This window comes from Labrus bergylta, chromosome 7, assembly GCF_963930695.1.
Source record: "Labrus bergylta chromosome 7, fLabBer1.1, whole genome shotgun sequence".
In the NCBI taxonomy this organism is placed as follows: domain Eukaryota; kingdom Metazoa; phylum Chordata; class Actinopteri; order Labriformes; family Labridae; genus Labrus; species Labrus bergylta.
This window is the reverse complement of record NC_089201.1, coordinates 26,693,716-26,719,067: the sequence shown is the minus strand read 5'-3', so window position 1 is coordinate 26,719,067 and position 25,352 is coordinate 26,693,716. Positions and strand designations below refer to the sequence as shown.

Sequence of the window (25,352 nt, the reverse complement as noted above, 5' to 3'; positions counted from 1 at the left end):
TACATTAAAACCTTTATTGATTTGTAGCACAACAATTAGGCTACAACCTAAATAGCTACAAAACAAAACACTCCTGGCAGCTACAGCAATTATTCACACCTGAACTGCTTTGTGTTCAATCTTGCGGTTGCACACACTTTTCTGTTCTGTATCACTTTATTTAAGCAGGTATATACAGCGACTGCACTGACTGACGCATGTAATATATTTTCATAAAAATGCTAATGCCGAGCCGAAGCTGCTTCCAAACTTCCCGACAGCAGAGGTGGCAAATTGTGAGAATGAAAATTAAAGTACAAAGCTTCCTTCTGCGGGAGTGAAAGATGCTGTATCTGTCTGTGTCCATGTTGCTTACCTTCTCTGTGACTGCACGGGCACACTCGATGAGCTCCCGTTTGGAGAAGCTGTCAGTGGGGCTGAGCTGCAGGGCTCCAGCCTTCTGGACCAGGTAGATACAGCCATGGCCCAGCTCCTGCACCCGCGTCTTTATCTGAAAACCAACCTGAAAGCAACAACCAGGCATCGGCTCACAGCACGTCCGTCTTCTCATTTGTGTCATTGTGCTACACAATTACAATCATGCCCTAAACTGGCACAACTCTCATCCAGCAGGTGGATGAAAGACGATTTCAGGCACCCGTCAGAGAGGGAATGCTGACACTACCTCATTAATTACCAGACTGAGATGCACGGGTGGGTGGTATTTCATTATAAGCATCACTATAGGCTTTTAGGTTTGTAGAGGCACAATGTCGCTATGGTAACCAGCAAGGTTTCAAGAGCCCTGTTGTATACAAGAAACTGTGAAGAGCAATGTGCTTATTAGTGGATTGTTTGCACATACTGCTGTCCTCTGGACTACACAGTCTTGTGTGATCTTGAAGGAAAGATTGTGTAGGCCTTTAGAGTAATGTATGCTGGAGGGGTAAATTACTGTTTCATCTCATACTGTCTGCAGCAGCCCTTGGTTTGGGTGTCATATCAAAGAACAGCAAACATCTGCTCTGATCAGTGTGTCAGTGAATACAGCAGAAAGTGATTTTGGCGTAAACAGAAACCAGAAGCTTATATTTCATTCTGACATTTCAGGGGCAAATATGCAAAGCGATACCAATCACAATTTGTTAAATCTATTATGAGAGTATCTGATCCCCACACATACTCCACAGGACAGAGAGCATAGCTTCTCACCTCCTCTGGCTCGGCAGTGGCTGCAGCAAGACGTCCTTGGTGTGCAAGCTGTCCATAGTCCACCGTCACCTGAGAGGCGAGGCCGCCGAGCTCTTCAGGGCAGGTTACAGATTTAGTCATCTGGTAGCAGAGAGAACATACATCATGTGTAGAGGCAGATTGATGTTTCTGGAGCCCCACTGACAAATAATATCAATGTAGATTGGAAAAGTAATGGAAGTACAAACGGTAAGGCACACACTCAAGTGCATTATTGAACTCACCATCTCCTGAGCTGTGATAGCGATGGCCTTGGAGAATTTGACCATGGTGGTCTGGTAGTCCACAAAGGAGCCCTCAGGTTCTGGAGGTGTCCCTTCATCCACCTGTAAAGATCCATTATATAGACTTATATATTTTAGGGTTAACATAGCGAAACAATGTTTTGTTTTTAGGGCTGTTAAACGAAACATTTTAAATAACGTTTAATTGCTGAATTTCAATAGCTAATCACAATTAATTGCATGTTTAAAATTCCAATATTTTGCATGTATATCGGATTTGATTATGCTTTTATTTTGTATTGTCTTAAGCAAAGGGTACTTTACTTCCTGTTTGGATAAAGCAATGCATTTATTTTCAAAGAAAAATAAACTTTTCATTGATCATCATCACCTCAGAAAAAGGAACTTGCTAAAGATCGAAAATGAACCCTGCTAATGTATTTTTCATGCAAGGGTTCATCATGTATTCTTCTAAGACCCTTTTTAAGCACTTTAATATTTGGAAAACAACCACAGACCAAATTAAAGCCAGATTTTATTATTTAAATGTAATACAGAAATACCCAGGATGAGATTTGTTAAAGCGTCTCCATTATTTAACTTGTGTGCTCGAGTCAGCTTGAGTCGCAGATATGTAAAACATTGATATCATCTTCAACTCTCAAATGCAGAAAGTGATCCTGCAGCCAGTCACACAGTGCAATAAACCAACTAAAAAAACTAAAAACAACATTAAGCCCATTTAGGAAAACTATAAAGTGGCTGAAGTGGCTTTTTACATCATAATAAACTATAGAGTCAGCAGCTTAAGAGTGTAAAATTGCTAATAAAAAGCTCTTGCCCCGATACCACGTCGCCTTCCTAAGCAGGTGCTTTATTCCATGGGTTGAAAAAAGTCCAAACGTAGGGTGATTAATTTAACAGACCCCTGCAAAGATAAATGGAGCTTTGCGGGCAATCCCGACATTGGATGCACATCATTTGGTTAACGGAAAGCATTTTTAATAGTACAACTTGTTAATTGCTATATAATTTAATAACAATTAGAAAACCATTAGCAAGAATAATAAACCTGGTTTATGCATGCATTTCTCTAAAGCCCTCCTCTTTAAACAGGCTAATGGAGTTTTAATCTATGTAACTAGGAAGTGTTTAAATTGAGGAGGAAAAAATGCAAAAGACACAAGCAGGAAGAAATAATTGAGGGTTGAGAGTTGAGCTCAGAGTACACAGATCATCAGCAATTATTAACCGCGCTGTCAGCACGGTGACATGTCCCCGGGCAGAATGAGTGACAGCTAACATCGTCAGTGAGCTGTGATTTAAAACTTGTCTAATGAGAGTCACTGACAAGGACACACTCCGTGCACACCCACTGAGGAATTAGTCTTAGGAGGAAAAGCTCATTTTGCCTTAAGACAAATAATACAGGGAATAAGTGTCAGCCTAAAACCCATTAAAAACACCTGAGCAGACATCTCATGAGATGGCATCACACAAACATGTGTTCTCTATCCAAACACAAACACACAAACACACTCTTACTCACCCTGCCCATGGCCTCAGCGATAGACTCCACCATTCCCCCGACCATACCCACTTCACTGGCAGCCTCGTTCAAAGTCACCATGATGTCGTCCACGGCCTCCTTCATCAGCTGGGCCGCCTCCGAGATGGCATCGTGGGTGTGGGACGCCTGGGGACACAGTCAGCTGATTAACACCTCTGTGACACTGTTTTGGTTTCGCTTGAGGTCAATTAATCAGCATGACACCATCTCTAGAGGGTCCCTACTGCTTGTAAGTCCTCAATGTCTATCAATGGGGGTCTTCATCAGACTGGATTCATGCTGTTATGCTTTTTTAAAATAAAAAAAATTAAACACAAATAAGAAGATTTAAAAAAAACATGTTAAACAAGTGCAATAAGTGACCAGATGGAAAATTCATGAGACAATATCAGACAACTTAATTTAATATGCCAGCACCTTGAAATAGAGGTCATTAGTACCTTTGGGTTCCCTCCGCCTTCCTTGGCAGCATAGAGCATCTGTAGGGCGGACTCAGACAGGGTCTTGGTCTGATCCAGGATGGTCATCTGCTGCTGGTGGTCATGCAGCTTAGAGGCCAGGCCCACTGATGCCACAATGAGCGGGTCGAAGTAACTGGCGAGCTGTGTCACCTGGGAGGAAGAGTTAAAGAGAGTTATCTCAGGATGGATTGGGGCTACCAGATAGAAAACAGCCTTTCTTAATCCACAGGGGACAGAGGGATATATGGTCACACCCAGCACCTTATGTCCTAGTTGGGCAGCTTCACCTCGGGCCGCTGTGGAGACAGGATCGATCAGATGCCCGATCTCCTGTACAGAGGATGTGAGCTGATCCTGGAGCGCCTGGTGAGTTACAGCAGCAGAGCAGTATACTATAAGTCTCAACAGAGAGACAACAGATCCTTTTTTAATTCTTTCTCTCAGACTAAGATAGACCTGATGGGTTACATGCACTCACTTCCATGGAGATATCATCTCTGCAGGGCAAGGTCTGTCCCACTGCAGCGAGGGACGCTTGCTCAATGTCCCGGATGCACTTATTGATGTTATCAATGGAGTAATCGCACTCCCGCTGTCCTGGTGCCTTGTCCCTATCATCAAAAAGATAAAACACATACATTACATGACGTCTCTACATTATTGCTAAAACACCATATGTTTATAATTATGAATAATGCAGTTAGTAATGCAATTAATCAAAAGGTAAAGTACGACATTTTTAAGATTATTTTCCACTTTCCTGGAAAGAGTAAGATGAGAAATTGGACACAGTGTTTATATCTGTACTCTGAAGCGAGAGCCAGTCTTATTAGGTAAGCATAAAGGAGGAAAGCAGGGGTAGTACTCTAAAGGTCAACTGTCCACCTACAAGCAACTCGAAAAAGCTCACTGATAAATATTGTAGAAACACTCATTGTTATTTCGGTTTAAAACGCTGAGTGAAGAATTGAAAACTTTTGGTTTTTACGAGATGGTTTTGCTAAACTTGAGGAATTGGCTCCTGATCCAGGCATGATGGTTGCAATTAATCTCCGTTCCTTTAAAGTTTATCGCGAGCCAAGTTATAATCGAATGCATGATGTCTATTCTGGGCTGCTTCGGCTGCTCGGAGAATAGAGTATGCAATGTGATTGGAGGATGATGATGAAGATAGAAGAAGGTGGGGCCCTGCCTTTGATGAAATGTGTTTCAGATTCACCGCGGCTTATCATCTCATCTCTGCTCTATAATGTTCACTAATCTATTACAAGGCAGCGGGGAATCTCGGCAGATATAAACTAATGCAGCAATTTATTGCTCAGCTGAACCGATATCACAGAATAAGCCCTCTGGTTTCAGAAACAATTTCGCCCCCCCTCCCCCACTCCCTCCAGTTGTGAGCAAACCATTATAGGCAATGATTCAGTATAATCCTGCAGGGACAGATGAGGCACAGGTGGAAATAATACCGACCTGATGGAGGTGATGAGGCTCTTGATGGAGTCAGAGACAGTTCTGGAGTGACCAGCTAGGATGGACCATGTGGGAGGATCTTTGGGGTTGAGGACCAGCGACCGGGCCGTTTCTAAAAGGTAAGTGGAGCTGTCGAGCATGGAGCGCGCTGAACGCACAATGGGCTCCTGCGCTGCTGAGCCCTGTGTGAAATTTAAAAAAAAAAAGTGAGCCCAGGTGAAACAACAGCCCAGGTAACAGCTCAGAAACAGAGGCAGAGGAAGCCAAATTTGTACGACAGAGTTGTTAATATTACTTGACTACCTTGGAGAGATCAAAGGTGGCATCAAAGGGAGGGATGAGATTAGAAAGGCAGCTTTACACACATGCAGGAAGAAACACCTTCAGTCTTTATGATCCAAGCCAAAGCCTCCCTCGACAATTAGATTAACAAGCCGGAGATTAGAGCAGCTGTGCCTTCGAGAGTGCAGTTAAACACTGCCCCCCTGAAAGATTACAGCCATAAAGCTTTTAGAGGACTGTGTGAGAACTGTTCCGCTCAGATTGAAAATAAAAATCCATCTTTCCCCCCTCAATTCTTTTCATGACATTAAAAGAAAAAAGAACAAAACATCAATTGGACCTAAATCCTGTTCCCACAATGTTCGCTGTACAAACCTTTTTTGTGTCGGCTCATATAAAACTGAAATTGAGTGCAGATGTCACAAACATATTCATTAAGTCTGTCTGCAGAGAAGCCTCAAGATCCTCTGTAGGATGAGTGGAAATCATTCCTACGCTGATGCTTCTCAGTACAAAAGGCGCAGGAAAAGATTGCTGTACATATTCATTTCGATAAATCATCAAGATCTCTGGAAAAAAAACAAACAAAAAAAAATGAAACAGAGCATTGAAATGAACATGAAAAAAAAGATGCATACCTCGTTGCTGATCTGAGCTGGGATGCTGGCAAACTCAGGGTTGTTGGCAAAGGTTGACAGGTTTTCCACAGCCTCGAGGAGAGGTGTCGTAGCAACACGGCACCTGTTTCTGTTGTCTTCTGAAAAATCCCCATCTAAGGCCTGACACATAACAGCACCATGTTAATAATAACCCATTTCTGCTATATTGCTGGAAAGGGAATGAATCATAAAAAGATATACTCAGCTTCTCGCGAGTCGGGGGAAAAAATAAATGCTATAACAAATTTACACTCAACGTTTTGATCGGTTGGGGAGTTGACCTTGATGGTTTTGACAAGGTTGGCCGTGGTGTTGGCCACCTCTTTGGCTGACTGGACAAACTGTCTCCTCGCCACGGGGTTGGAGGTCTTAGAGGAGGCCAGGCGGCAGGCGTTGCAGAGAGCTGAGGTGTGCTTGGCTACAATTGTTGCTGCAGACAAAACCTGACAAGAGGACACAAAAACTGAAGCAGAGTTGTATAACGTGAAGCATTCTGGGTAGGTAGTTGGAGTAAACTATTGAGTACACTCTTGTTAGATTAAAGTTTTCATACTTAATGAGCCAGCTAATGGCACAATCCCCATATGGCAGGGAATGGTCCTGGAATGATTTCAAGCCATGCGTGGACTTTTCTTACCTGTGAGGGACTACTGGCTGGGTCCACCAAGTTCTGACAGGCCATCTGTATGGCCTGATGAGCCCTTGCAAACTGGATGGGATCCACCAGCCCCTCATGGCCAGACTGACTATTAGGATCAGAGACACCTACAAGATAAGAAGCCTACAGGACGGGAGAGAAAAGCAGAGTAATATTAACGTATCAGTTCCTCATTGGACTGGTTTCTCTGTTACTCGAGATGACCACTTGTTCTTCAGACCAAGCTAGCATCCCCCACAAGCAGTCTCTTCTCTGAAACAAACAAAAGGCAGCATGACAAGATACAAACAAATATTAAATTATAGACGGTACATTTTTTGAGAGAAGATGAAGAGAGGGAAGCATCGGTCAGGTTGTGCCCTTTTACAGACAAAGACACTAAATGTTTCATGGAGGTGTGGATATCATCTTTCAGCTTTAGGGTCTCTGAAACCTGACTCATCCTGCATCACTGTCATCATAGCTATCAACACCAAGAGTCCCTCTAACTTCTCAATGTAATTTATAAATGCAAAACATATCAAAAATGTATTTGAATTCATGTTTAGAGTTTTTTTTCTCTATAATGATGTGTTTTTTTTTTTTTTTTAAACAGAAAGAAAATAGAGAGATTGACTGCATGGCTAATGTGAGGGCAGGCACATGCTGTCTCAGAATGATTTAGTACCATGCTGTGATCTCACCTGTCCTCCAGCCTCTGTCAGTCCGCACAGGGCTTTGGACGCTACACCCACACTCTCCCCGAAGGCTAAAACATCTCCAGTCTTACAGTGTTGAGAAATGCCTGCCATGGACTCTCCCAGGACCTACAGGAAAAAAAAAAGAGGGGAAAAATGTGGATAAATGAGTTCTTCAGTTGCCTGGTGGTGAAAACGTTCGAGCTAATATTTTTTTGAAAGTCTATACCTTTGAATTCTCCATGACGCTCTCGATGCAGTCAAAGTAGGAGAGTTCGCTGACAGGCTCATTTGGATTATCAAGGAGTCCTCTGACAGCCTGAACATAGACAGAAATCATAATTTGCTACAATAGGCCAATACTGAACGTTTGATTTTTTTTACACCTTGAACAGCTACTTTAGATTTTCAATACAGAAACACGATGTAAATGTAAATCACAACAGGTAAGCCTTTAATGTTCAAAGATTTTGTCATTTTTTTACTTGAATGTCGGCTCCAGTATGCAAATGCATTTGTTCAACGAGTGTCCCTCTAGTTTTAACTCTTGTTCTAAATTTAATGTGCATCCACAATGAAGGCTCTGTGGGAATCTGTGTGTGGTTCAGTGTATCTGGGAACGGCTACCTCCAACTCCCTCAAGGCGTTGTCACACTCTTTCTGTCCTGCTGCTTGCTGCGTACAGATCGTGATCAGCTGGTTAATACTCTCTGTCACCGCCCTGAAACACACAGAAAGCCACACAGGCTCTTTAGCTCTCACATGCGTCCTCTGCATGCACGCACACACACGCTGGGCTCACTCACGCTGACTCTCACATGCTTTCAGCTCCACTATTCAAGCATGGCACTGCTGGCCTCTCACTGCGGTGGGCTCACACACACACGCACACAGGAGAGCCGAGATTGTCTCGAGTTTGTGTTCAGCCTTGCTGAGCACAGACAAGCTCAAGCCAAGGCTTCCATCTTCCTAATTAGACAGAGAGAAGTCAGTCAGGCCCAAAGCCCTGCGGGACCAGCTGCTTGGCTTCTCACTAGGAGGAGGTTTCATACTCCCTCTAGCAATGCCTCACAGTCACAGCTTAGGAAAGGCATAGAGAAGTTTTTATTTCGCATCTAAATATAAGATCAGATGTTTCACAACTTTCTAGAGGCATATTTTATGTCAACGTGGTTCAGGTAACCAACAATCCAGACATATTTTGTGTCAGGAAAAAAAAAAAAAGTGAGGAGCATATCAGATATAAATCAGGTGCTATGCATCTTATCGCACCTTGCTGCCACAGCGAGAAGATTCTTAGCGTTGGCTGCTCCTGGATCCACAGACAGAGACTTGGCAGCCAGAAGCAACTTACTGGATGCCATGGAGATGTTTTTCAGATTACCAATGACTTGGATCTGGTCGTCCTTACTCTGCAAAGGCAAGAAAGAAAAAAACATACGGGGGACATTTTTATAGATGGATATCGGAGAGCTGTGCAGTCAAATACATATCCAGTATTTACCGTATTAGCAACAGCTTTAGATGAATAAAGGATTCTATAGAAGGTTTTTCAATGTGTCCCTACCAGCTACATTTCTTTCCTCACTCTGCAGGCCTCTTTGAGCCTGATTAAAGCTCAGGTGTCACGCTACATCAAATCCAATCCCAGATGATCTTTCCAAATTAATGAGCAAAATAACCAGAACAAGAACATCACACCATCTCATTACATCTGACTGTGTTAGTGCTCATGGGGACAATCATTTGCCTAAGTTAATTTGATGAAAAAGTCAAATTAACAAGTGACTTAGGTAATAATTCGACAGAAATAAGAGCTGGTCCAATCAGCATTAAAGACTCATGTGTGTCCATAAAAGGTTTGAATGTCCCTCTCCATGATGTTAAAAAAATAGTCACAGTGGTTCACCACTGATCAGATTCAATGCACTGTGGAGGGGTTTGTATGATCGTGAAACCTACTTGGGTGTGTCCTGCCATTTCAATGCCAGCATCCAGGAACTCATCAAAGTCTTGGCTGAACTTCCCAGAGGCCGCAGCCAGCTGGCTGCTCGTACCGCGAGAGGAGTGGACGACCTCGCCTGCAGAGTGGTTGAGTTCAGCTGCGGTGTGGTTCAGATCAGTCTGGGCCTCCTGGAATGTCTTACTGCAGAGAGGGAGCTTCAAAGGCAAGAGACACGTTGTTTAGGCAGGACTGTAGTGCACATCAAATATCAAGGTAAAGGGAAATAACATGTTCACTTATGGGGCAGCATGTCAATGTATGGTATGTCTTCAGTGTGATATGTTATTGTAATTACATTTACACTATAACAAATCATCAGGAAAAGCCCGATCAGGACTCACAATGTCCACCAGCAGCTTTTTACTGGCCTCTCCGATGCTCCTGAGGGCCATGTCAACATCCTTCTGGCCTGGCAGGCAATTCACACAATTATTCAGGGAGTGTGACACTGCTTTGGCCACCTGAAACACAACACATCACTCTGTCAATGGACAGCCATTAGTCATTCCAACAATGTCCAATATAATAGAAAATCCCAGAGCAAAGCTATAAGGGGCAAAACATCTCAGATGCAAATTGGGCTCACAGCAGTGCACAGTAATCCATGTCGCTAATGTATGCTGTTGTCACAGATATATGTCAAACAATATGTTTTCCCCTGAAGGGCTGCAGGAGAATGAGCAGTTTTACTCTGGCTCTCCTGAGAGAGAGAGAGAGAGAGAGAGAGGGAGAGCGAAAGAGAGAGCGCAATTCCAGGAAAGAGGCAGAATAGAGACCAAATAGAAACACTTACAGGAGCTGACTGTTATCCAAAGAATATGTTTTTACAAATAAGTAGAGGAGAGAGATGGATGGTGGGGCTCAGAGGAACAATGTGATTGCTACATCCAGCAGTTTATGCTACCTGTGCCAGTCTCTGCTGACTCTCTGCATCCCCTGGATGAACCAGGGCCTGATGGGCTTCATGGATTAGCATGGCCGAGCCCTCCATGACGTACTGCGCTGAGTCCAGCATCGCAGCCGACGCCTGAGGCTCCCTGGTGCTGGCTGCAACTCCTCTGGCTGCTTGAGCCAACGTCCGTAAAGCCTGCGCCGTTTCTCTGGCAGCCACGCCTGCAAACAACAAAAAGAGAAGATTTCATGAAGCAAACTAAATTAAATCAGTATAATTAAAGCAACTGATTTCCATTCCTGCCCCATAAAGACGCCAACTGCATAAATATGGAGCTTGCATATTAGAGACTGACCGATTAATCCGCCAGCCGATAATATCAGCTGATATTAGCATATCCAGTGACTGTCATATCGGCTAATTTTATCGCAGATATATGCCGATATTACTGGATTTATTCACCAGTCAAATATCATTTCATAAGAGTTTCATTGTGTTAAACTAGCAGCTCTCTATCACCAGCAACGTGTGCTACATGGATTACAAAAAGCATTATCTGTCTCCAGAGTGTTGAGGGGTGATGCGCGTTCATGCCCAGTTACTTTCCAGTTGAGTGACCATCCTGTCTTCATTATATCTTTTCCACAAGTGTATTGCATTTGAGGGATTAAACCATTCAATGTGCATATCTATATCTATCTCTAAAGGTGAAAAGTTGATCCAAGAAATATATCTGTCGTTATATCGGTATCGGATTTTTTCTCTCCACAATATTGTTATCGGACCCAAAAATCCCCAATCTGTTGAGCCCTTTTTACACATTCAAAACATTATACTGATAAAAATATGAAGTTTGCATCTACACATTGGAGTGTATTGAAAAAATAATCATGTTTTTGTTCAAATCTGAACTGACACACACACACACACACACACACACACAGAGGTATGTGTAATTCAAGCCGCTGATATAGTTGTGATAGTTTTGTTTAAATCAGCTGGAAGAAGCTCACTGTTCCACACTGAGAACAAACTGTAATAGTAAGAAGCCCTCACTGTTTAAAGAAATTAGTTTATATAAAAAATATATTGCTCCTGATTGGAGGTTCCCTTAACATATCACACAAATTGCGTCAAATTGCATTAAGCAGTCAAGTGGAGCCATTTGCTGATGGAATTTTAAATCCAGTGGAAATAAGATTAATGAGTAGTGAGCAGCACCGTGAGCCACAGCACAAAGTTCTGTCTCAAAGCCTTCATTGTTAGAAATACCTTCCCTTATCGCTCTTCACCTGACAAAACAACTTGAGCCAAAGTTTGTGCCAAAACAGTTGAGCCATGCAGGATTCAGGGGGGTTCAGTTCGAGGAAAAGGTGATAGCACTAATATAATGTTCACCACCTCCTCTGCCTGCCTTCTTCCTCACATTCTAGCTTGGCATATCGCTGAAAGAAATTACTTTTTCAATCACATTACAGTCGGCAATCTTTTCATATTTACCTATCAAATCAGGCAATGTTACCACTCTACACACAACTATTTATTCAGACAGTTACAACGAGAATACATTTGGCTTACCTGTGTAATGTTCATTTCCCTGCGCAGCACACGTGAGCAGCTGGGCCATGGAGGAGCCCACAGCCTTAGAAGTGCTTCCTAAATCTTGAGCACACTTCTCCAGCTGTTTGAACACCAGACAAACAAATAAAAGATCCCATTTATAATTAAGTCCTCATCGTGTGCACAGTAAAATGGTTAAAATGACAGCACACAATTTGCAGTGTACTGACCGTTTCCCCGGGAAGAGGTTTGAGTTGGCTATCGATGACAGACATCTTGGCATCCTGAAGCTCACTCTTGAGAGTCTGAACAGTTTTGAGGGCCGAGTCGATCTCCAGAGGACCACAGGCTTCATGAGCCTTCAAATCACACACAAAAAAAATCATTCTCATATACACCTAGCTATTATACCACAAGACCAGCCTATATGCTGTGCTTAATATCTCTGAAGGAGATCAAAGCACTGAGCCTATCTAAATTTAACAAGAGAAATGAATGAATTGCCTTCATCCATGAGATGAATCTCGCTATATCTGATACTCTTTTGTATAGATACCTTCTGGGTTGCAGTCCTGAGCTCTGCCAGGCAGGTAGCCAAATTCTTAGCACACTGGCCCAGTTGCATCCCAGCAGCCTGGTCAGCCACTGTTGGGACTGCCGACTTAGCTGAAGTCACCATCTTACTTCCAGGCTGAAAAAATGATGGCAGAGAAGCACAAAAAAAAACACACCTCATTTTCTGTTTGCTTTGCTTAAAGAATGTTGAAGCAGTTATCTGCGTGGTGGTGAAAGGTGTCACCTGTAAGAAGCCCTGGCTGGCCATGATGAGGGCAAGCTGTGCACCGAGCTCCTCGGGTTGGGCCTGGCTGCTCCTCATCCCCTGCACCAACTGGGGAATGCTATCTGCCACTGCCTGCATTTGAACACACGGATTCTTAGTGCTTTATATGCACTTCATCATGACTGAATGAAGAGAAAATGTGCTGCCGAGTTTTATGACAATTCAAATTCAAAATGTGAGTACATGACTGTACCTTGCAGCTATGCACGAGCTGTTGGTGTGAGACCGTATTTTTGTTCGAGGCAGCAGCATTCTGGGCAGCTGCGATGGTCTGTGTAGCAGCAGCCGCCGCCTGCTTAGCAGCTATCTGTGAAGGAGACACAAATGGAAATCATTTAGATAAAAAGAAGGAAAGTACCCGCTGGCTTTGAGTACATTGAGTTTTGTTCTGTGCAGCACTATGTTGTCTTCTTCAGTACTCTATATCAGTGAATAATAAAGCTATCTATCTATCTACTCATTGTTCTAATCAATGTAAAAAGAAGAGCAGCAACTTTACTTTATTTTTGCTATGTTTCCAAAAAGACATGACTAAATATATACCACTCAGCTCACATTAATTCACAGACACAAGGCTAGCTTTGAAGTCATGACAGGATTGAAAACAGAGGAAGAGAGGAGACATTCCTTGTTGAGTGGATAAGGAGGGGAGGATGAAACAAGAAAGTCAGGAAACATGATAACAGTGTACTGACGAGAAAACAAGACTGAACTGCAAGTGGAATTGACATGAAACGTTGAAATAAGATTTTCTAACTAATGTAGTGCAACTCTCATATGTGGAATACTACATTAACTTAAAAAAAAAAACATGATTTATATTTCCATAGCAGCTGTGTGGTAGGAGACAACAGCTAACAATAAGGCTGTTTTGATGGGGACTAAATATGATCATTTCAACATGCACACTTGCAGAACTTTGGTCTTCTTTGCCTCACACATATCTATGACAGATGAAACCATTAGCACCCCTACTGTGACCATCTGAAGCAGGAAAGCACATAATGTATGTCTGATACCGGGCTGATATCAGCCCTGGGCAGTGCATAGTTTATGGGCCTGGGAAATTGAACATTTAGAGCTCTGGAGTAGAGAGAGGGGCGAGTCATTAGGGGTAAACTGATACCAAAGGCTAAACGCAGATCTTTACACTTTGATAGTTCACTCACAGTGCTGATGGGATTTAAAGCTCACTCCTACAGGAAAAGAGAAATAACTCTATCCTAAATGGGCTGTATTTGAACAAATGGATGTAGAGGCATTCCATTATAAGCTATCTGTCAGGCTAATGTCTAAACTGTCCATTTATTTCTACCTATTTTCTAAAATATTTATACTACAGAAAGAAACATGGGAAATGAAATATTTATGTGACACCTCAATGTGAAAGCACGCACAGATAAGAACATGTTGGCTCCAATGACTGACCTCCAGCCTGTTGACCAGTTTTTTCTTTATTGCGTTCTGAGCCGCAGCATTCGTGGCTACGCGTAGCCCCTCAGCCGCCTCTCTGAGCCTCTGCTGTTGGTCCTCATTCTCTGGGTAGGCAGCCGCCCCCTGAATGCACAAAAACAGACATGCATACACACATCAACACACAGACAAATATGACCATGACACACACACAGACAGAATAGAACAATAGCGATCAGACAATAGCGAAGAAAGACGAGCCACTGTGATTATACATACGGTACAATAGATGCAAATATGTATTTAGCTCTGTCTGCTTTTCTGACGGTTTCCAGGGAAACCATCAGTGCGATATTCTCACTTCCTCTTTGATAATGGCAGTGGTGTGTGGTGATTAATGTGTCCCAGATCAAAAAGCATCTAACGTGCCATGAGCAACATTTCACTTTTCGGAGTATTTCACATATGATAATATCCTGCTCGACAGTGCCAGGGGCTTATTAAGAGCCACTGACGCTGCACCCTTTCATTTCGGATGTGAAATCAAGCGGGCTGCTTGTGCATGCAGTAATGCCAAAATGTGTATGCAATGAAAAGAAAGCGACTCAGTTCAGTTTATCTTTCAACACGGCACAATAACGTCATGGCAGTGCTGGTAGAGAGAAATCTCTCACCAGTGCTGGATCAAAGTGATTGTTTGTAATGTGGTTTAACTTCTGTCACCTGTATTCTTTAAAATGAAATAACATTACTAGTATAATCCCTTAGCTAACAATCAAATTGTTGCATCAAATTCGAAGAGTAACCTGTTACAGTCTCACCTTCGCAGCCTCCACCATCCGAGCCGTGGCGTCAGCCAGGAGTTTGGCTGCAGCCAGAAGTTTCTTGGAGTTGTCGACATCAACCTCTGCCTCTGCATCAGATCTCATGGCATTGACCAAGTCAGAGGTGGCCTGAGCTAACACTCTGGCCTGACGCACCATCTCGCCTGTTCACCAATACAGACGCTCGTTAAGTACGAAAAGGAAGATGACTGCAAAAATCCAAATCAACCAGTGAACAATACACAAACACTTTATAATTACATTCACAACTCTAGCAAATGATACAATCTTTCACAGATAAATGTATACTTCAAAAAGTGTTTATACAGAAATAATACATTTTTTAGTAGCTCAGTTTCAACTGGAAACTTATTTTTTGGCTTATATGGTGATTTGAATACCTACAAAATAAAGCTACATTAACTAGTTGATGAAAAATCCTCTGGCTAGAGTTAATATGAGAAGTCCTTAAAATACTCTGATGGTATCATATTCTATCTTTGTGCATCACAAAGAAATGTCTGTATTGTCCTTGTCCTGCAGCATCTCATCATTGTTTTCACCCCCTGACTTTCATAGCTGAAGGTTTCCTGTGAGTCACCCTCTCTTACACAAATACAAGTCTTTGAAATAAATGCAACATCTCCCCACACACCTGCTATAAAAAGCTGAGTTTCCCAAACACCCACCTGCAGCTTGAAATAGCTCACCCAGAGAAGACTGTGAGAGACAATACACCCAGGTGCTTCACAACCTACATCCAATGGCCTTGGGAACCAACCAATACACTTTCTGTAGAAGGAGCTCTGAGGGCTGAGGTATAGCTACAGCTTTCCTTTTCTTTTCTTTTTTTCTTGTTGATTTATGGAAGGTAAAAAGTTTGCCCTTCCAAAAATGCCCAGGTCATGTGTTTCCGTTCAAGTTTCAAAGCCTCCGTGATGCTGATTGAGACCAGATTCAGAGCTCTGTAGTGGTTTTGGATGACATGTTTCCTACAACCCCTTGAGGATTGGCTGGGCTTGGAAATTCTTCAGCCTCATGTCTTAAACCATAACAAACAGAATGAGCTTTGAAAAAAGTCTCAAAAGATTTTTTAGATCACTAAACATGGACAAAAATATCTTAAGGCACTTTTGTGCTGTCAAAACACATGAAGTCAAAGCAGGTATTCATTAAAGATCACCTGATTCTTTTACTCTTTTTCCTTTTGTTGGAGTACGGAATTTGGAATCAACTAAAGAGACACCAAACACTTTCCATTGCATTCTCTCTGCACTCACCAGCATCTCCCATGGAGGTAAAAATGTTCTCCGTCACATTCATGATGGTGTCGGTGGCCTGGTCGTAGCGTCCGATGGGCTCGCCGCAGCTGGCGTAGTGGCGGACATGCTGCAGCAGGTCGCTGAGGGCCTGGCTCACCACGCCAGCTGCCGCCCCCACTTGTTTCAGCAGCTCGCCATCGTCACTGGCCGAGCGGCACGCCTTTACACAGGTTTCCACAGAGCGGTCCACCAGCTTTCCAGCCTCAACAAGCTGCTCCTGACACACTGGGGAGCTGATGGTCGGGCTCACTACCTGCGTTACACAAAATCATTGGCTGGAAGTCAGACGGATTACAAAAACATGAAACTTTTATCGATTGATTTTAGCTAAACAATTCCTTCATTGTGTGTGAAATATGATGCAAAGTCCTTGCTCTAACTTAAAGAAAATGTTCAAATATAGCACCTTTACATTAATGAGCTGAAAGAAAACAAAATAATCCAGTGCCATCACTTTTGTCTGGATGTATTTCCTGCCTGTTGGTTCGTCCTTTACCAACTTGGCTACTGCAAAAAAAAGCAAGTTTTAGATCAGTACCTTGGTGCATGCCACCAGCTGTGAGGTGGACAGGGCACACTGAGTGGCAGCTGCGATCACCCGGTTCTGCAGTACGGTGTCCTCGGCCACCTGGGCCACGTTCTTGGCCTTCAGGACCAACATAGCAGCTGCATTGGCCACTGCTTTGGCAAGATTCATCAGAGTGTCCTGCAACATATTAATCAATGTCCTTCACTGAAACACAGCACAGCTGCACACATGCGACTGAAGGGAGCAATGAGAGTCAATGTTTTCAGCTCGATTTGTTCAGTTGATGAAGTGTGAGTTGTGGCACAAAGACTAACAGCAGTGTAACAAGAAAACTGATTTAAGCAAGGGACGGAAAGTGATGAGGAATCTAAAGGAGCTGAATAAATTGTAGATAGAAAAGCTAATAGAAAACAACTTTTCATGTGGTAGGAAAAATAGTGAAAGCCTCAAACAGACTTGCTGACACACTATAATCTCATTTTCTACAAAAACTCTCCTCACACTTAGTCATATGATGCACATTAAGTAATAGTCTAATATTAGAGCCTGAGATGATTATTTCAGCATGTATTGACATTTTTTTTAAGCCCTGAGAGCCTGTGTGTGTCTTCCTGTTTGGCCGGCAGTGTCATAGAAACAGTGAGTGGGCGGCGTCCAACCTGGAACTTCTCGTCGGTCTCGCCCTCCCCCATGTGACGGAGCAGGTCCCCGCTGGCCTGTCCGATGCTTCCTGCCGCAGTCAGCACAGTCTGTCTGGGCTGTACAAGGATGACATCATCACAATCATTACGCTGGCCTGTTCTCACACAGATGACTCCATGAATGGTCTAAAAAGAGACTTGTGGATCAATTATCTTCACTGTGAACTGGACAAAAAAAAAAAAAACAGAAGCAGGAGGTTCGATATGGAATGTGGCTTTGTGGCTACGGAAGTTGCAAAGGAGGATTGAATCAAAGCCAGAAGAATAATCAGTGGGCGTCTCACCTCAGCAGCTGCGGGCTCAACAGATCTGAGCAGATCTGACACGGCTCCTGCCAGCATCCTGGCAGCGCCCATGAGCTTGTGTCCACTGCCCACCTCATCGTCCATTAGTGCCGCAAGGAGCTTGACACCCTTGGACATCTCCGTGAGGTTGGAGGAGATGGTGGTGATTGCGCAGCCCACTGCTGTGTAGTCTGTTTCTGTGGGCTCACCTGCAGAGAATAGACCGTCGTCATTACAAGCTTCTACTCTGCTGTGCGTCTTCATCTTCCACTTTGATGTGTCGCATCCACGGGAGTTTCATATTTAGAGCATATTGGAAATGAATGAATAATATATTGGATAACATAAAAACCTGACTGAAGGCTGGAACAACTTCAATATTTATTTACAATAAGAAAAAAAAATGTATAGGAGCCCATTTTCAGTAATTCTTAAGTTAGTTGGAAAACATTGTAGTGATTCACACCTCGGGGTAGCAATAAGGCAAAGATAAACAAGATCTTCTAATATCACTTCAATTTCCTTTTAAGCCTGGTTCAGCTTAGACTTCATAAATTGGAACTGAGGTGATAGAAAATGAAAGTGTTTCATCCTTTAGCTGTGTATGTATTCCCCTGAGCGCTCACCTGCAGTGAGATTGACCACAGATGCCGTTCCAGCGGTGATGGCATCGACCTGAGAGTGGATTTCATGTTTGGATTCATCCACTTTGTTCTGGACCCAAACTCTGGATGCCTTTTGGTGAACGGAGGAGAAGGAGAGCAATTGGCTTTCATCACAGTGGGTGATTTTCAGCTCTTATAAACTTCCTCATGCAGGATTAAAGGACTAGGCTTGAACAACACCTACAGCTTTGGGAACACTTGAGCATAAAAAAAGCCTCAGTATTTACCGTCAGTTCAACATCCTAATTATATCTGAGATACATGCTGGACTCTGTTGTGCTGTAAATCATTATTTCTATATAATCTGTCTTTGCTGTGTAAAGCCAGAGGCTGTAATGTCAGAGAGCAAAAGACAAACTCCAGCAGTTGTTGTAATTGATGTAAGATGCGGAGGAGTAATGCATTCAGCAATGTTTGCCATCTGTCCTCAGATATTTTTAAGAGCTATGCAGGAATTGAAAAGGAGACATACCAGGTCATGGCCCAACGGAGGCAGATTATCTACATGTCCCAGGTCAGCCTGAGCCTGCTGCACAGCCTGCATGCTGCTGTTGATGGTCCCCATGAGGGCCTGCTGGGCGTGACTCTGAAACGACAGAGAATAAACAGTCTGGAAATGACTCAACGAAAGCAATCTAAATATTCAATATGCGTCCAAAGAGGCTGCCACAGTGTCACGCACTCACTTCTGCAATCACATTTCTATGAACAGCAGGAGACAGATGGGGTTTTAGTGTGAGAGTGAGGGACTTTTTTTAATTCACATTTTCACATATTGCTGCAAATCCTTTTAATTTAACATAATGTAAGGATGGTGAACCTTGATACTACTTTATAGTAAAAATGTTTTCAATTTAGGATAAAAGCAAGGTTGAACATTTGCTCGTCCCCTTTGCTCTTTCGCCCCCCAAACAACAGTGTTTAAAACTGCACCAAGGGTTGACTTCCAACAGACTATAATTACAATATTCCGACACGATGGGAATATGACATTAGTTGGTACACCATGTCTGCTTGCTGGTGGAAAAGCTTTCACTCACCAGTGGGGGCATGTGTCCTCTGTGCATCTGCCCTGTGGTGATCTGCTGCTGTGCAGAGGGCATCGTGCCCATATTGAAGGTGTCAGGGCCTCCAATAGACCCAGAGCGGATTATACCTGGAAGTGCCACCGAGCCGTGCTCCACTCTACCCACTCGATTAAACTGCTGCTGCAAAATTGTGGATCTTCAAGGAAAGAAAGAGAGTTAGGAAGTGCAGATTTAACTCTAGAAAAAAAGTTGTTCTATCCTCCTGAAAATTGTCAGATAAATTATGAAAACTTTACAAAATAGTCCCAAAATGCTTTCAGTAATATTTGAATTTACATTGTGTCTTATGGAGTCGTCTTACATCGTCTATTTTTCTTTCTGTTACTTGAGAGACGTTCTTTAAATCGTGATCATTGCTCCAGCTGATAACGCGACTGTCACAAAATTATAATTAAAACGGTTATCACGCTAACAAATGTTCCCACGCTGAGAGAGCATTGTCAGGAAAAATATTGTGCGGAGAGATGTCTGTTTTCATGCCCAGCTCAACAGATGCTCCTGACTCTAATGGTTAATTATGGCTTGTTTAGAGAGGCAGCAATTATGTTTTTGTGCTGAGAACCACAACATGAGTCAATTGGGCCATACGCAGCAGCAATATGATGCCCCATTCTGCCAGAGAGTGGTTTCACCCAGAGCCATGTGGATTTCCTGTGACAACACATTTCCAGGCCCTGGCACATTAGCATCACCTTTAATGCATCGATTACAGAGCTACAGAGGAGCTACAGGATGTACTCAGGAGGGATAGCAAGTGAGAAATGAGATTTAGTAAATAAAATAGCTTCAAATTAATTTGGTAGCTTGACCTGCATGGTATCTGTATTTACAAATGTTAATTTAGCTTTATCCTGAGGCAGGTTTTGTGTTTAGCAAAAAAAATAAAAAATACAACAAGGCAATTAGAGCCTAGTGGAATATCAAGAACATCAGTGTTGAGTTTTTATAGTTCAAAGTACTATTTTGTGTTTAGTCTTAATATCACTTCTGGTCAAGGTATTACAATGAGCAGGCAGAGAAATGTGATTACATGCACGATTTAACACCGAGGTTGAAATTCAGGAAGAATAACTCGACTGCGCTTGTTGAACAGGAGTGTTTTCAGCCATCTCCTGCACTTACAGCGCTGTGGCACGGGGAAAGAAAATACAGCAGATAAAACACGAGTGATACTCACTTCTTAGGGGACACAGATTCCTCCAGCATGGTGGATTCCTCATCTCCCTCAAGGCCAAAACGGTCCTTACTCTGTTTCTGTTGAATGAAGAGTAACAGACATCAAAATCAGCAGACGTGGGCTTCATGCACGGAGAATAAGATATACAGTGAGCTGCTTTAAGTCAAGTTTTTACACTGAATCATTTATGACTTGCCTTCTTAAGAATGATGTCAATGTATCCAGCGATGAGTTGGGATATCTGCTCTCCCTCTGTGGTCTGGACCGAGTAGTAACTCTCTTGGTACTCGCCGAAATCCTTTGTGGTGCATTGAAGACAGCAGAGATTTAGGCCAAATGACTTTAAGATGTATTTAAAAATGATGAAACAATCTATACCTAATTAAAGTCTTAAATTCTTCTTTCTGATGAAAAAAAAAAAAAAGGACTCACTGAGTTGAAGTGAAATAAACTCAGCAAACCTTTATTATTTCTACCCTCAATAAAAAAGAAAAAAAAGCGTCTGTCTTCCTCAGCACACCCTATTCCTCTAAAGAGCTGATTAAAAATAAGATGTGGTGAATCTCATAACTCACTTCAAAGCAGTATGCAGAAATGTAAGGGTGAATATTTTTAGTTTGAATCAATGTTGGCAAATATACCGTAGAGTATTTTCCTCAAATCTGCATAATCTATTAATCTTTAAATGTAGGGCTCCTCTCCAATATGGGAGGAAAACAGACAGCACTGTTGCCAACCGCTGGTTAGGAAGCTTTCAGATAAATAATACATCCAAATATTGTGCATTCTTCCCCCGGGCATCTATTGTTCAACTCCGATAAAATAGCTGGCTAGCAATCTGAAAACATTCAATATTGCAGTCTGAGGTCGAGACATATTTAAAGGACTCTGTGTTGGAAAATGAAAACTAGAGGAGGGGGAGGGGGGATTGAAAATATAATGCAGAGCTGTGTAAATCACAGTGAGCAAAGAATATGTGCACAGGATTAGCGGTGCTGAACATGGGGCCGATGCAGAGAGCCACACAGTACCAGGGTGAAGCTCTTGGGAGAGGCAGCCCATCTCTTTACAGTCGTCAGCGGCCACTCCTGCACCACATCCTTCGTCTTCTCGTCCACTCGCATCACTGACTCTTTGGTTATCCCCAGCAGCCGTGGCACCAGCTTATTTTTACCCTTCATCTTTTCCTGTTGGATAGGACAACATCAGACAACACTAAGTCGGTGCTAAACACCTACACACAGATGATTCATTGAAGGTGCAAATGCAGGATTTGTTGTGCAGTTCTGGTAGGTCGTAATACGCATGCTGTGTCTGTGGCTTTAAGCTCCAAATGGAGGCGGAGAAGGGGCAGCTGTGAAGTGACCCAGCAGAGTTCAGCCTTGTTTAACGGCTGCTTTATTGAACTGGGTCTCCACAGGCTTTAGTCACTGTCAGCACACCAGCATGGGGCTTCCACAAGCGCTCTGCCTGACCGGCTCCTGTGCACTCCACTTTCTGCCCACTGGAAAACTATTACAGCTCACTTCAGAGACTGAGCCCACACTTTCACTCCCCTCCGCGGATGCAGAGGATGACGCAAAAAAATAAGTGGTTTGTAGAGACGGGGGAGTTGACGTACATTTTCTGTTTCGAGCTATTGTGCTTTTTTTTTTTTTTTTTCTTTCTTTCTATCACTGAGTATAAAAGGAGAGCTTGAAAGAGACTGCACAAAGGCCAATAAGTGGAACAGCTCAGAGGTTCAGGGCTCTTAAACACAAGGACAGATAACATTATACCAGGGATCCTGATAGCCTGAAACAAAAGGTTGATTAAAAAAAACCCACATTGTTTCAGGTTATGTTACTTGAACGTCATAGTCATGAAGGTTGCATTCCAGCAGGAAGTTTGATTTTCTAATCTTAAGTGTGCAGCTGGGATTTATATTATTCTAAACTGTTTAACCCTGATTATTAGTGGGGGAAAATCGTCTTGTGCAAAAGATTACAATAGAAAGGGAGCTTTATATTGTGCATACCTGCACGCATGGCAGCAGCAAACACACACGTGCAGTCTAATGAACTTCCCATGGTGGGTTATTTCCATACCTGTAAAGTTTACAGCGATAGACTAAATGACTGACAGAAGAACACTGGACGGTCACAATATACTCTGAGACTTTCTTCAACAAAGACAGGTCTGCACTTTTGCTTTGCTAGCATCAAGACGAGAGTGCAACTAGAGTGAATTATTTAACAGGGTCTTGAAATCTCCATCACAGCACCTCCTCATCAACACAGACAGTTTCTGTACTTGTAGAAGCACACACACACACACACACACACACACACACACACACACACACACTCCATTCACATGCTGGCACACAAAGAAAATCTTGACCCTGCACTCTGCTTTAACTCCAGAGCCAAACTTCCATTTAGCGTCCATTAGGACCTTAGCAGACAATTGCACTCTTCCTCTTTCCCCTCTGCTCTGCATGTTGCTCACCAAATGGGCTGCTGTCAGAGAGCGTCTATAATACCTGCTAGTGTGACTTCATCCCGCACTCGTTTGCTGCACTTCCATTCCACTTTTGTGTTCGCCATACCAGAACAGGACAGAATTGCTTTTGTCACAAGTATTTCACAGCATTCAGCGAGCAGCTGAACGGCTTCAGAGTTGCGAGCTTGCACCCTGAAGCTTATGATAAGACTGGATAGTGGGACTCGTCAGAGCAGCCCATCACAGCACCGCTCATTAGCGCAGAAGCGTAACCGGTTCTGTATCTGTTTTCTCAAAACTACTTCATACTTAAATTGACACTGCTGGATAAATCAAATAGGACATTTTTATTTGTATTTCCGTTATTGGATCAGATATAGCAGTTACAGTATGATTTAAAATATGTGTTGCAGTCTTTAAACATGTCAACATCACTAAGTCAAAGTTAAGCATAGAAAGAAACAAGAGAGGTCAGATGAGCCAGATAATTGACTCCTTTATTCAGAGCCATGAACCATCAGTAATCCTACCAATGTGAGCATGGTAGGTCCAAACTGAAACCAGGAAGTCTGTGGTAAACTTTGGAAATTAGCCTTGAAATCTAACCTTGTGGCTTGTTTGCAAACCTGCTTGATCATCTGACTGTTTGTGTTTCTTCACATATTTGACCTCTTCAAACACTGTCACTGCACTTTGAGGACCTCATACATTACACCTGCTGAGTAGAATGAAGTTAAAAGAACAATAAATGGTTATAATCATCCTTAAGGGTAGACATATTAGGTTTTTGTTGGAGCACATTGTTTGTGCAGCTAAAATGTCATATTGGGGCGCTGGTGGCGCAGTGGGGCAGTGGTTAGTGCGGAGGTATATGGAGGTTCGAATCCAACCTGAGGCTCCTTTCCCGCATGTCACTCCCCACTCTCTCTCCCCCCCTGATTTCCATTTCTATCCACTGTCCTATCTCTCCAATAAAAGGCACAAAAAGCCAAAAAAATGAATGTTTAAAATGTCATTTTTGAAATCAATTTGTGACCAAGTTTCTTTTTCATGAATTTACTTTTACATTTTCTTGTTTTATGCTCTTACCTTGACCAGGAAGAAGGACACTCCGTATGTCTGCAGCGACCTGGCAAGCTTCACATACTTCACTTTTGCTTCAATTTCCGTCATCTCTCCACAGTTTTTATGATCCTGGACAAACAACAGCAGTTACATCTCCAACACATTTGACATCATGACATGTTGAATGATGTAATGTAATGTAATTATGTTATTTCATGTGTATTTTTGTCCACTTATTACTCAACAGAGAACAAATGACTATAGTTCCAAAAGGCAGAGTCCACAGTCTGAAACATATTATTTTCTTTAAATGCAACTTTTGAGCAATGTCATGTACATACTTGGAATATTTTCTTCTCCGACCCTCTCTGCTTGATGTACTCTTTAGGTAGGAACTCCTTCAGGCTATGGAGAAAAGTGACAATTTGACACGGTTACCCTTTTGAGCTACAGGCATTTCCTTTTCAGTCAACATACCTCAACATATGAGGTCATTCTTGCCCTACTGCCTGCATATCAGAAAACAGTTGTCACAGCTGACATCACCCCTGAGCTTTCCACTGGAGGAAATCCCTGAGGCAACAGCCTGACGAAAACCACTGGACATGGACAGTTATGAGCTTAACAATTCGAGACCACACGGACACACAGTAAAGCGTTGCTGTAAATGTGTTGAATGCATCGTTTGGAAAAGAGAAAAAAGCTTACTCCAAGAATCCAGGTTTGTGTTTGTGCTCCACGTGGGGTCCGAACTGGATCTGAGCCTGGATCCCTGCGAACTCACAGGCCTTATCAAAGGAGACAGGGTGGGATCCGTTCAATATATCATCCCTCGCCTGGAGGAGACATGATGAGAGGGGTGGGTGTAGGAGAGGGGGTGGTGCGGAGTAAGTTTGAAGCACAAGACTACAAAGGCATGAGAGTCATCCAGAATTCAGCCAACACAGCTCCGTAATGAGCACTCCACTTGTGTACTTTGAACGCAGCAAAGCTTCAGAGAGGATATCTGAATGAGTGAGTATATTTCCAGAGCAGGGACATCACAAACTGAGACTTATCCACACAGGAGAAACAAATAAGATTTGTTTGTGACAATAAAAGCCATTCAGCAGGCTTTCAGATGTAGCGGCTCGGACTATTTGTCATCACAGCCACATTACGTGTTATTAAAACGAGAGAAACATTAGAGAAATGCATCAGCGTTCACAGAATCTCATCTACATTACAGAACAGCTCTCAATATGTTGCTAAGTAATGGAATGGATGTT

General features: G+C 42.8%; 1 protein-coding gene across 4 annotated transcripts in view; it reads right to left on the bottom strand.

Annotated features, from left to right (window-relative positions):
• The window catches only part of tln2b (talin 2b), a 76,066-nt gene that overhangs the window by 11,624 nt on the left and 39,090 nt on the right, over window positions 1-25,352 (bottom strand). For 3 of the 4 annotated variants that reach the window (XR_010666705.1, XM_065957211.1, XM_065957212.1), the window contains exons 7-44: window positions 24,793-24,920; window positions 24,426-24,489; window positions 24,109-24,213; window positions 21,567-21,722; window positions 20,732-20,833; window positions 20,536-20,612; window positions 19,311-19,494; window positions 18,743-18,856; window positions 18,232-18,340; window positions 17,606-17,814; window positions 17,280-17,378; window positions 16,630-16,797; window positions 16,050-16,344; window positions 14,767-14,933; window positions 13,961-14,089; window positions 12,726-12,839; window positions 12,491-12,604; window positions 12,248-12,382; window positions 11,922-12,050; window positions 11,710-11,812; window positions 10,144-10,352; window positions 9,581-9,700; window positions 9,197-9,394; window positions 8,507-8,646; window positions 7,862-7,955; window positions 7,464-7,553; window positions 7,241-7,363; window positions 6,537-6,680; window positions 6,157-6,342; window positions 5,879-6,019; window positions 4,959-5,140; window positions 3,964-4,096; window positions 3,747-3,848; window positions 3,465-3,635; window positions 3,004-3,150; window positions 1,455-1,556; window positions 1,192-1,311; window positions 356-502 (exon numbers count right to left, since the gene is read on the bottom strand). Coding sequence is in view for 3 of the 4 variants with exons in the window: in XM_065957211.1 (XP_065813283.1) it covers window positions 356-502; window positions 1,192-1,311; window positions 1,455-1,556; window positions 3,004-3,150; window positions 3,465-3,635; window positions 3,747-3,848; window positions 3,964-4,096; window positions 4,959-5,140; window positions 5,879-6,019; window positions 6,157-6,342; window positions 6,537-6,680; window positions 7,241-7,363; window positions 7,464-7,553; window positions 7,862-7,955; window positions 8,507-8,646; window positions 9,197-9,394; window positions 9,581-9,700; window positions 10,144-10,352; window positions 11,710-11,812; window positions 11,922-12,050; window positions 12,248-12,382; window positions 12,491-12,604; window positions 12,726-12,839; window positions 13,961-14,089; window positions 14,767-14,933; window positions 16,050-16,344; window positions 16,630-16,797; window positions 17,280-17,378; window positions 17,606-17,814; window positions 18,232-18,340; window positions 18,743-18,856; window positions 19,311-19,494; window positions 20,536-20,612; window positions 20,732-20,833; window positions 21,567-21,722; window positions 24,109-24,213; window positions 24,426-24,489; window positions 24,793-24,920 (5,250 nt within the window). In the remaining variant the exon portion in view is untranslated. The remainder of the gene's footprint in view (window positions 1-355; window positions 503-1,191; window positions 1,312-1,454; window positions 1,557-3,003; window positions 3,151-3,464; window positions 3,636-3,746; window positions 3,849-3,963; window positions 4,097-4,958; window positions 5,141-5,878; window positions 6,020-6,156; window positions 6,343-6,536; window positions 6,681-7,240; window positions 7,364-7,463; window positions 7,554-7,861; window positions 7,956-8,506; window positions 8,647-9,196; window positions 9,395-9,580; window positions 9,701-10,143; window positions 10,353-11,709; window positions 11,813-11,921; window positions 12,051-12,247; window positions 12,383-12,490; window positions 12,605-12,725; window positions 12,840-13,960; window positions 14,090-14,766; window positions 14,934-16,049; window positions 16,345-16,629; window positions 16,798-17,279; window positions 17,379-17,605; window positions 17,815-18,231; window positions 18,341-18,742; window positions 18,857-19,310; window positions 19,495-20,535; window positions 20,613-20,731; window positions 20,834-21,566; window positions 21,723-24,108; window positions 24,214-24,425; window positions 24,490-24,792; window positions 24,921-25,352) is intronic. The other variant, XM_065957213.1, reaches the window with a different exon arrangement.